This window comes from Taudactylus pleione, unplaced genomic scaffold (genome assembly GCF_031769625.1).
Source record: "Taudactylus pleione unplaced genomic scaffold, aTauple2 ptg000541l, whole genome shotgun sequence".
Lineage (NCBI taxonomy): Eukaryota > Metazoa > Chordata > Amphibia > Anura > Myobatrachidae > Taudactylus > Taudactylus pleione.
Window position 1 is genome coordinate 2,637,126 of NW_028284943.1, and position 12,158 is coordinate 2,649,283.

A 12,158-nucleotide genomic window follows, 5' to 3' on the forward strand; every position below is an offset into this window, starting at 1 on the left:
TAAGGGTGTGCATAATTAATACAGCAGCGTCATTGATCACGTCACTGGGTTATTTTATAGCCAGAACTGTTCGCAAGATTGTGGTAGCAAAAACCAACCACAAGAATTGCGAGCAGTTCATACGCTGGTCGATGTACTCGATTAATCTAATAAATAGCGGACATGACGTAGGATGCGAGCAGCCATGGGGCGTATTTTTCCAAAAAACGACCGCAAGTTTTGTTCACTCGTTCAGACCTAGAGGCATGAACAGACCGCAAAGAGCGAACGGTTCATTTGAATAGCCATAAAACTGTCTGGATGTTGAGGGTATAAAGAAAAAAGTTTGTGCAACATCTAGCCAGGCCCTTGATAAGCTGTCATTAAGAGCCCTGTGTCCTGTTCCTGAACAGAGTTCAAAGCAGGACTGCTTATACCAGAGACACACAGTCTTCAAAAGGTGTGGATTCCCTTACCTAAGTCCAGGGGTATATTTATTGAATTAAGGGCCTGATTCAGACCCACTCGCGAGCGGCTGTCCGCTCGCAAGTGGGTCGATGTTATGGACTGAGCATGCGCACGACGGAGGGAGCTCCGTCGTGCGCATGCGCCAGACGCGACGAGCGAAGGAAAGTCCTTCGCTCGTTGTGTCCGATCAAAGGGGGCGTGCTGTCAATGTTGATTGACAGCACGCCCCCTTTGGTGGGCGTGCCGGGGGCGTGCCTCCCTGACGGGGGCGTTCCCACGGGAACGCCTCCCGTCAGAAGCCGGCCCACTGACATCACTAGTGATGTCAGTGGGAGTGATTTTGGCTCTGATAGAGCCAAAATCACTCCGGAGCTTGCGGTTGAAAACCTCAACCGCAGGCTCCGGCTCGCAAATTCGATGGTCTCGACCATCGCGACCATCACAATGCACGCTCGTATAGCCTGTGGGTGGTGACCCACAGCTATACGAGCGTCCAGGAGGACGCTCCATGAAAATGGAGGCCGGCCCTCATTCAGAGCGTGCGCTCTGCTCAGAGCGTACGGCTCTGAATGAGGGCCTAAGTCTTGGAGGGGGGAGGTGAGGAGGGATGCTGGAAAAGCAGCATAAAGAGGTGACACTCTGGTAGTTCAGTGTTCATTCTGGTATAGGCTATCGACACGGTACAGATTGATCCACAGTTCGTCATAGAGACCGCCTCGTATCAAAGCTGTTCAATCCGTCGCGATCTGAATGGTCTGTTTTCTCCCATTTTATTATTTTCTTTGGTTTACCTGAAATTGTGATTACCTGTGTTTGTGACTTTGACTTTGAAGATATTTCTTGAATTAAACTAAACTAATTTTAGTTCTTGGATCTGTGTTTTTATTTATGACCCAAATGCCTCATGTTTGGCATGTTACCAATGTTTAAATATTGATAAGTTGTGGGTACAGGTGAGAGCAGGAGCTTGCCTTACGCTTTAGTGTTAAATTGGTCTCCTGCTGGTGGCAGATACCGGAGTTAATAACCACAAGCGCTGAGGCACCGATGTAATGTCACGGCGGCAACTCTCAGATTGTCGTATCTGGGAAGAGTCGTCACGGTGGTCCATGGTCTGTCTATCAAACTCTGTGCTGCTGCTGATCTCTCAGTCAGAAACATCAGCGCCAGACGACAGCCACCATAATGTCTTTACTAACTGCCAATGGGGGGGGAGCGCCAGTCCCTTACTTTGCCAGGGGTGCTTGGACCCCTAGATACGCCCCTGCTATGTGGTCTAGTAAATATTGACAAATGTGCTTCAGTGGGCACGATCTTTAGATCTTCAAAAACTATAGATGCCCAGCTGGGTTACATATGCTTACGATTCCAATATTTGTAGTTTCTCTCCGGCCTCAAAACCAAGATCTCCATCATGCACAGGTTCATAACTATACAAGGTCACTACTTGGTTATCTGTGGAATAATGAAATACATCAATTAATATGTGGCATTCAAAATACTATGAAACATGAATATGATTGGAACATATGCAATAGGTAGTTATTATATACATATTTTAAAAGTAAACAAAGAAAGTATAATGTTTTTAAAACAGACAACAGATAATTAGTTATTGCATACAGTACATATCGACAGCATGCAAAATCCTGTAATAGAGATCAGGTAGTAAAGTTATTACTTATATATCTAAACAACAAAATACTATACAAATGTATCATAGGAGCTAAAAAGTTATTATATAAATATATTTTTACAAGATAAACACGATCTAAATATTTGTAATATAACCAAAATGCCAACTAATTTATGGGCTAAAGAGCTTATTCAGCAGTGGATGGAACTGCAATGCTGCACACAAGCGGCTTTGCAATTCCGTCCTGCTAAAAGTCAAATGCTGCAGGAGGAGTCTAAAGTGAAGAGAATCCTCCTGTCAGCATCTGCGATCTCAGCCTGGCATCACCATCACGACCATCGGTGGTGATGTTGTGCGGCACCAGCCAGCTAAGTAAGCATCAGCTTGCGAGGCCTGGTAATCTGCGTCCAACGACGCAGACCCTGACCTCTGCACTCCCGGGAAAACGGGGTGACATGCGCCCTTTCTGGGAACGCAAGCCGTCCCTGCACCGCCCCGCAAACGCCTGTCTGTCAATCTGGCAGAGGCATAGGGGGGGCCTGTGTGAGATCTTGCAGGACCCATTCTGCATATGCCTAGAACCGGTCCTGCCCATGCGCAGATTCACAATAATCGGGCATCAGTGTATCAACATCTGCGTCCTCTGCTGAATCAGCCCCTATATTCGCAACTAAAGGATGTTACCAATAGAGACATAATACATGGCTAAAGTCATTTTTGAGATTTTGAGAAACGTTGGATTTACCTGATACCCAGTCCCAGGCGTAAGATCGGGGAATTGCGGCAATCAGTCATAGAGGTATGGGCCCCTTATTTTGGGGTCACTTTACCTTGAAAGCAGTTTGTCATGATAAACTGATGCTGTAGTAAACTCCTTGTGAGGACGTGGTTGTGACTGCATACCCATCCCCCTCACAGAGTGCCTGGACTGTGTCTATCAGTTTAAGGGCAGTGGAAATCTGATCTGGACCTCCTATTACTGAAATTGAGCTCACATTAAACATTATAAATCCCTGCAAGTAAAGATCCAACGATTGCTATGTGGTGTAGCCTCTGAGGCAGAGCGACCGGCCTGCAGTAAATTTACAAAACTGTGAAGGTGGATGTCAATAGGATTGGTGGACAATATTTCTACTTCAGGGTCCATAGGGTATCCACAGGATACCTTGGGGTATAGGTGTGACGTCAGTCGCAGGGCACCAAAGAGTTAAGCTTTCAGCCTCCCAGGATGCACTAGGTCCCCCTCCTATACCCCGCCCCCGGGCCAAGGCACCTCAGTTTAGTTTGGTGCCCGGCCGGCGTCGGGTGCACCTGTCGGAGTGGGGGCTAGAAGAGCCCCTGAAGCTTTCTTCAGTGCAGCTGTGGCTGCACATCTGGATGTACAGCATGGACAGTCAGTCCTGACGTCCATGCTGTCTTCCCTACACCCCCGCCGGTACCAGAACGCCGGTACCGATCCGGGGATGCTGGTGAGCATCTGGGGTCACAGCTAACGGTGACCCCAGATGTTCCGGACCATGGCCGGATCCAAGGGGGACAAAGGTAAGCAGCGGGGTCCCGCGGTGGGTCCCCGCTGGTCACATGGTCCTAAGTCCCCAGGCAGGGGGCTCCCTGGGGACTGGCTGCAGCGTGGAGCCAGGTACTGAACCTGCGCTTTCCACTAGCCCCTGGGACAGCGGACCGCAGCAGAGCGGTAGCGCTGCGGCGTCCCAGGGGTTAAATGCATGCCAGGGGAGCGCGCCTTCCCTGTCTCACAGCCGGCGCCTCCCCCGCTGCACACAGCCCTCTGCACTGTGCTGACTGGTCCTGTGTCAGCGCTCCTCCCCCAGGCCAGCTTCTCTCTGCTCCTCGGCGGCCATCTTCTCTGCAACGCATGGTGAACGCTGCTGGAAGCCTGGAAGGAAGCATCGTGGTCTGGGTCCCCCCGCATACCTCTCCTCCGCTGTGGCTCAGGTCTGTGTATGCAGCGCAGTGTCCTACCAGGCCCTGTGTCTGTGTAGTTGAGTGATCAGCGCTGTTAGTGCAGGAATTGTTATTTCTCTGCATTGTATGTGACTGTGCTAGCGCTGCCTGTAACTTTTCTTCTCTAAACTGTCAGCTTTATTACTGTCCCTGTTCTTTCTGCTAAAGCCCTTGCAGTGCGGTGCTGCAGGGTGGTCTCTCGCCTATTTAATACTTAATTGGTGAGAGAGGTCACATACGTGGTGCCATCATGTCTGAAAGTGATTTTCCCCTCAGGCTACAGTGTACCACGTGCAAAGTACCGTTAGCGGAGGGGGAGAGTAGCGCGGAGGGCCTTTGCCGGCAGTGTTTGTCCATGGCGCGGCCTATTACGGTTACAGGACCGGTACAGGAGCCGCCCTGGGCTTGTTTCGCTCAGGCGTTAACAGCTTTAGTGGGCCAGTTAGCTCCGCAGCCCGCGTTTACTCCGATGGGTTTGTCCCAGCAGTCTGTGGTGTCGTCACCCATGCAGGGGTTCCCACGACAATTGGTGGTACCCCACAGTCTCCCTATTTCCCCGCTCCCGGGTTCTCAGGAGCCAGCGTGGGTTAACTCCCTGACGAGTTCTGTACAGCACTTGTCGGATGTGTTGCAAGGGGAGTCTGTGATGCGGCCTCATAAAAGGCCGGTGGCATCTCTGTCCGCTCCTTATGAGGATGACGAAGGGACGTCTGATGATGGGGAGATTCTGGATCCTTACGATCAGGAACCTCTCCATACTAAGGACGCTGATGCTAAGTCCAAAGTATATATTCCTGGACTTATTCGGGCGGTCCGCACAGCCTTGGTGATTGAGGACGAAGTTCCCCCAGCGGCTAAATCTAAGTATGCCTTTTTCAAAGATGTGAAGGGCGATGCCACAGTCTTTCCTCTTTCGGGTCAGTTGGTGGACCATTTAGAGGAGGCGTGGAAACAACCTGGCAAAAGATACCAGCCGCAGAGACGCCTGGCGGTGGCTTATCCGTTCGCGGATAATTATTTTGCTAAGCGGGAATCCCCTCCACAGGTGGATTCTCACGTGACCCGTCTTGTCCATAGTGCCACATTGCCGATGCCATCCATGTCCTCCCTTAAGGATGCTACGGACCGCAAGGTAGAAATCTGCCTGAAGTCCGCTTATTCCCTTGCAGGGGGGGCAGCACGGCCGGCTATGGCCATTTGCTGGGTTGCCAGAGCGATGGAGCGCTGGGCGGATTCATTAGAGGCTTCTTTTGAATCCGACTGTCCGGCCGAACAGGCGGAGTTGATTGGCAATCTCTGTGATTCGGCCACCTACATCAACGAGGCGGCTCTAGACATTAATACTCTGGTGTCTAGAATTTCTTCAGCAGCGGTAGCTGCTCGTCGCACCTTGTGGCTGCGATCCTGGAAGGCGGACGCAGATTCCAAGAAAGGTCTGGAAGCGTTGCCGTTTACCGGAGAAGTTCTCTTCGGTCCGGATCTGGATAAGATTGTGGCCACGCTGGCGGCAGCCAAATCTGCTTGTCTCCCGTCGGCCGCTGCTCCTTCTGGTTCTGGACCATCGTCCTTTCGGTCATCTAGGGCCCAGGGCAGGCCCAAACCACAGTCGTTTCCTCGACAGGCTGGCCCTAAGAAATCGGTCAAGCCCCGGAAACAGGCATGGAGTACCAGACGTCCGGCCCACAAGCCAGATGACAAGCCTGCGGCCTGACGGTCCGGGCCTCCCTTTTGGGGGATCCCAGGGTGGGAGGCCGCCTGCTGCAGTTCTCCCGGTGTTGGTCGTTCACTACGACAGACACTTGGGTTCTGGAGGTGGTCTCCCACGGGTACGCCCTCTCCTTCCGGCACAGACCCCCGGCTCGATTCTTCACCACGGGTCTACCATCAGACCGGCACAAGGCTACGGAGCTGCGGAAGGTATTGCACACTATGCTCCAGGCTGGAGTTATAGTGCCCGTTCCATTCTCCCAGAGGGGCCAGGGTTTCTATTCAAATCTATTTTTGGTACAGAAACCCAATGGGTCATATCGTCCGATTTTCAACCTCAAAGCACTCAACAAGTCTTTGCGGGTCCCGAAGTTTCGGATGGAGACCCTACGGTCCATCATTCTGGCGCTGGAACCTGGGGACTACATGGTGTCATTGGACATACAGGACGCTTACCTGCATGTCCCTATTCTTTTGCGCCATCAAGAGTTCCTTCGATTTGCAATCCGCAGCGACCACTTCCAGTTTCGGGCGTTACCTTTTGGCCTGGCGACAGCACCACGTGTTTTCACCAAGGTGATGGCGGTCATGGCGGCTTCTCTGCAGCTGCAAGGAGTCCGCATGTTGCCGTACTTGGACGACCTGTTATTGGTGGCAGGATCTCCAGAGCTCCTGTTACACCACTTGGACCTGACCATTGCACTGCTGCAACGGCACGGCTGGCTAATCAACTGGCAGAAGTCCACTCTAATCCCGTCTCGGAGGATTCTGCATCTTGGAGCCTTATTGGACTCGGGACAGCAAAGGATCTTCGTGACGGAGGACAAGATCTCTGCTTTACAGTCAAGGGTGCGCAGTAGTCTGCACAGCCGCCGGGTGTCCTTACACTCGGCGATGAGGTTACTGGGCTCCATGGTGTCGGTGTTCGATACGCCCAGTTTCACTCCAGACCTCTGCAGCACCTGATCCTGTCCAAGTGGAACGGGCTGCCTCAGTCTCTGAAGTTCCAGACGATTGTGCTCACCCCGGAGGTTCGCCTGTCCCTTGCGTGGTGGTTAAAGACGACCCACCTCAACAAGGGACGTCCGTTCTGGGTTCCAAATTGGGTCCTGTTGACAACGGACGCCAGTCTTCGGGGCTGGGGAGCAGTTTCGGGTCCCCACTTGTTCCAGGGCAGGTGGACGCCGACAGAAGCGGAGCTTCCAATAAATATCTTGGAACTCCGTGCGGTCTTCAATGCTCTCCTGCAGGCACAGCGGTTTCTCCAGGGTCACCCGGTGCAGGTCCAGTCGGACAACGCTACCACCGTGGCCTACATAAACAGTCAAGGAGGAACTCGCAGTCGGGCGGCTCTCGTAGAGGTCTCTCGGATCCTGGTTTGGGCGGAGCGCAATCTTCCGGCCATATCAGCGGTCTTCATCCCGGGAGTGCTAAATTGGGAGGCGGACTTTCTAAGTCGCCAGGACGTTCATCCAGGGGAATGGTCCCTGCACCCGGACGTTTTTCAACTACTGGTGGACAGGTGGGGTCTTCCAGAAATCGACCTCATGGCGTCCCGGCACAACAACAAGGTTGCCGGTGTACGGGTCTCGCACAAGAGACGAAGGGGCGTCTCTGGTGGATGCTCTGTCCGTCCGGTGGACGTTCCGGTTCGCATACCTGTTCCCTCCGGTCTCCCTTCTTCCACGGGTAATCCGGAAATTCAAACAGGAAGGAGGGACGCTCCTGTTGATAGCTCCCGCGTGGCCCAGACGGCACTGGTTCTCAGACCTTCAGGGTCTGTCCGTGGACAGTCCTCTGCGGTTGCCGCTACGACCGGACCTTCTGTCTCAGGGTCCTTGCCTTCACCCGGACCTGACTCGGCTGTCTTTGACGGCGTGGCTGTTGAGACGGCCATGCTGAGGTCCCGGGGGTTTTCCAGCTCTGTGGTGCGTACCATGTTACGAGCTCGGAAACCGTCTTCCGCGAGGATATACCATCGCGTGTGGCATACGTTCTTCCAGTGGTGTCGACCGAGAGGTTATGCACCGCGGGAGTTTCGTCTGTCTCGGATTCTCGCCTTCCTGCAAGCTGGACTAGATCATGGGCTTCGCCTTGCTTCTTTGAAGGTACAGGTTTCGGCCCTATCTGTCTGGTTTCACCGTAGGATCGCTACAATCCCGGATGTGCGCACCTTTATGCAAGGTGTTCTCCGTATTCAGCCGCCCTTTGTTCCACCTGTGGCGCTTTGGGATTTGGCTGTGGTCCTGAGGGCTCTCCAAGGACCGCCGTTTGAACCACTGGGCTCAGTGGATATTAAATGGCTAACAGCTAAGACTGTTTTCCTTCTGGCCATTGCTTCGGCCAGACGTGTTTCTGAGTTAGGGGGTCTTTCTTGTAGACCCCCTTTCTTGGTTTTTCATGGGAACAGGGCAGTGCTCCGCACTCGGCCCGAGTTTCTTCCCAAAGTTGTTTCCCAGTTTCATGTTAACGAGGAAATAGTTGTTCCGGCCTTTAACTCACCGGGTCTTTCCGTGGGTGAGGCCTCTTTGGATGTTGTGCGGGCCTTAAGGACTTATGTTGACCGCACTTCTTCGTTTAGGAAGTCGGACGCTTTGTTTGTCCTCTATGGCTTCCGTAAAAAGGGTTGGCCTGCTTCAAAGCAAACTTTGGCAGCCTGGATCCGTATGGCTATTTCTGAAGCTTATCTTCATGAAGGCCTACCGGTCCCTCCTTCTCTGAAGGCTCATTCCACTAGGTCTGTGGGTCCTTCGTGGGCAGCTCGACGTGGTGCCTCGGCAGTTCAGATCTGCAAGGCTGCTACGTGGTCTTCTGTCCATACCTTCGTGAGGTATTACAGGTTTGACACCTTCACCTCTCAGGATGCTTCCTTCGGGCGGCGGATTCTCCTTTCTGCACAGGAGCGTCCCCACCCTTAAAGGATACTGCTTTGGGACATCCCCAAGGTATCCTGTGGATACCCTATGGACCCTGAAGTAGAAAATATGAGATATGGTAAGAACTTACCCTTGTTATCTCTATTTCTACGAAGTCCATAGGGTTCCACAGGACTCCCGCCCTGTCGCACCTGTGCTGCAGATGGGCTTTTGCTCTGGTCACCGGTTTTCCGTCTCCCTCTGGTGAGAATGTGATTCTTGTATGTGTCCAGATCTTTGTTCTCTCTCTTCCTTCTCCTCCTCCGGCCTATGGCTTGGTAACTAACTGAGGTGCCTTGGCCCGGGGGCGGGGTATAGGAGGGGGACCTAGTGCATCCTGGGAGGCTGAAAGCTTAACTCTTTGGTGCCCTGCGACTGACGTCACACCTATACCCCAAGGTATCCTGTGGAACCCTATGGACTTCGTAGAAATAGAGATAACAAGGGTAAGTTCTTACCATATCTCATATTTTATATCACTTCTAATTTTCAGACTACACTTGTGTCCCCAATGTTAATGAGACTTGGGAAAGAACAATTGTAGCCAATTAGATCATGGTCACACCAGCACAAAGTAATTTAGATTCCAACATTTTCGTAGTTGTGAATACATATGGTATGGAGGGCACTGCACATCTCACATCATCAAGTGGTAAAATGGCAAATCAGAGACAGGAGTAACATTAATTGTATAATTAATTAAGACTGCATGGGACAGCGTCATGATTAGGGAAAGGAATGGATGCAAGTGCTGACCCACACACTGGGAGGTAGTGGAAAAATCTAGATTCATAGCTAAGAATAGGAATCTGTAGTTCTATATAAAATGAAGTTCACATGACCAACATGTTCCCCTTACAGCAATTGGTGAAATGGGTACAGGCCTTACCAGGACTTTTCCTGGTATACCGTTGACTTCATGGGGTTCTTTCTTCGCACTTCTGTTTTTGTTTTTTAAATAGAGATTTACTTATTTTGTACTAGGGAGCGAGAGAGGGGTAGATGGATAAGTGGGCAGGTCATGTCTACCCAAAGTATATTGTCCCTTTCCTGTATCCTCTCTAGTAGCCCTTCCTCCTAACGGCCAGGGGAAGTTAATATTAAGAATATGGTGGTTAGGATGATTGAGTTTGGCTATGGGGTGAAAGAGTGAACAATCTTAATGGATTTAATTAAGATATAGGACAGAGGGCCTGATTCAGAGATGTACGTTAAGAGCACGCAATGCCACTGTTCACGTAATTGAGCAATTATTTGCTACTGCGCATGCGCAAAATTTTCTGGAAACCCCATGATCCATGTGTTACCCTGAGTGTACGTACAAATGCCCTGTTGCGTAAGGGACCGCTAGAATCAGAGCAGGCGAGGGAAACCGTGGGCTTTCCTGGGTGGTGACTGGGAGAAAAAGCAAAAAAGTCTGATGCACGGGCATGTCACGAGTGTGTCAGTGAAAGTTGCTGCACGGATACCATGCTCAGACGGACGCTGCACCTGTCATAGGGCTTGTGCAAGGGTTGATGGTGCACCCAATGGTGTGCTGAAGGTGAATTGTCCAGAACCACCGATGCAGTTGCAGCATATACCGTCACTGAGAGTGGGCATCTCAGGCCTTGCACATTCTGGCGCACTGTACACAAGGTGAAGGCTGAAACTATCATTTGCATATTATCGCCACCGCGGCTCTGCAAAATGACGCAGATGTGGTTGTTAATATTAATTATGTTGAATGGGGTTGTTATGTTCGAGAAGGTGTTAGTAATTACCAGGGCTATTTTTCTGGAAAAATAGATTTAGGAACTGTGGGAGGAGCTACTGGGGGAGGAGCTATAGAAAAACAATTATATACATTATATATAGTAATATATCTATTATTTATACATATATACAATTTAGAAAAGCAGGCACTCAAAAGAGCCTTTAACATAAAACTTGCCTTATGGAAAATACATTTTGCCCCATCATAATTAAGAGAGGTTCAGGAACTGAGGGCCTGATTCAGCAAGGAACGCAATGGTGCCTTCGCACGCACTTGGCCGATGTTAGCACTCTGCGCATGCATATAAGACTCAGTGCCAATGCGCGAACCAAGCGCTGCGAAAAGAAATGCGAGCGCAGACAGCACGCTGAGCTTCCATCAAGTGATTGACAGGAAGTACCATTTGTGGGTGGTGACGGGGTGTGGTCGTGCTAACGCAGGCTTGTCAGTGCGTTTCAACGCCGTTGCAGAGGTGTGCATAAATTAGCCATTCCGAGACCCTACGAAGCCCGAGCTTTCACTGCACACGAAGTTTCATTGCAAAAGTATGCTAGTCCATTGCGATCACTATGCCATCGCAGCACTACACAGGGACGCCCACCATACCTTACACACATCCGTAATGTTTAGCAAGACTGCAAAATCATCGGTAACATCGAGTACCATCGCAGCCTCCAGTGCCAGATTAATGTCCACAAGGGCCTGGAGCTGAAATTTATGAAGGCCTACTGTGTGCCTCTGCAGGGGGTGTGACCATCGCTGTCGGATTTACCAAGCTCCAGAACGTGAAGCTTATAGTAGCCTACGTATGCTGGGCTGCACTGGGAGACTGGTCGACGCAGCTGCCTCCTATGCCTTTGGGGAGAACTTTGTAAAGACTAAAATGTATGAGGGAAAACCCATTTTTAGTCCCTTTACATTAAGGTGCCAGAGTCTGCTGCATTTATTCTTGGGCATCTACACTTTTCAAATGGAGCATGAAGGCTCAACTATCGCAAAACACAATGGCTAAGTATTGCTGCCTGTACTAATCTACCTCAACCATCACAGAGCATTGCAGTGACCGCTATATAATGCAGAGAGCTTCACAGTGACCGCCATATAATGCAAAGAGCATTGTAGTGACTGCCATATACTGCATAGAGCATCAGTGTCATGCAATGCAAAAAGCATGGCAGTGACCACCATATAATACAGAGAGCATAGCAGTGACCATAATAAAATACAGAGAGCATTCCGGTAACTGCCATATACTGCAGAGAGCATATTACAATGACTGACATATAATACAAAGAGCATCGCAGTGAACACCATATAGTATTCCCGTTGCTTTAGCGGGGCGCCACGTCCTGCATGATTTTAAAAGGGCAAAAAGCGCTAAATCTGCCTGTCTAGAGCTTTCCCCACCCGTGTGTCACAGTCTCCCGCAGGTGGGAAAAGTTGCAGTGAACGATCACCTCTGTAAGTGCTAGGCACGCCCCCAAGTGTGACAAATTTGAAGCGTGTCACAAGGACACGTTCTTCCCAGACGACCACGCCCCCTGTCCTTCTCACAACCTAGCTGGAACACTAACCATATAATATAGAGAGCATCGCATGACCACATACATCTGTCCGCCATGCGCTGCAAGTCGCATTATGCATAACGCGTGAGTGCCATGCACAGCACAGAGCGTCTTTTTGTGCAACTTTTCCCCTTAAAATGCGTCTAATTCACAAAGCAGAATGATATGCG

At 50.8% G+C, this 12,158-nt stretch overlaps 1 protein-coding gene across 4 annotated transcripts in view; it reads right to left on the reverse strand.

Annotated features, from left to right (window-relative positions):
- Positions 1 to 12,158, reverse strand: part of LCK (LCK proto-oncogene, Src family tyrosine kinase) — a 61,117-nt gene that overhangs the window by 26,225 nt on the left and 22,734 nt on the right. For all 4 annotated transcript variants that reach the window (XM_088451257.1, XM_088451259.1, XM_088451256.1 and 1 more), the window contains one exon: positions 1,812 to 1,902. In XM_088451257.1, coding sequence (XP_088307383.1) covers positions 1,812 to 1,902 — 91 coding nt within the window. The remainder of the gene's footprint in view (positions 1 to 1,811; positions 1,903 to 12,158) is intronic.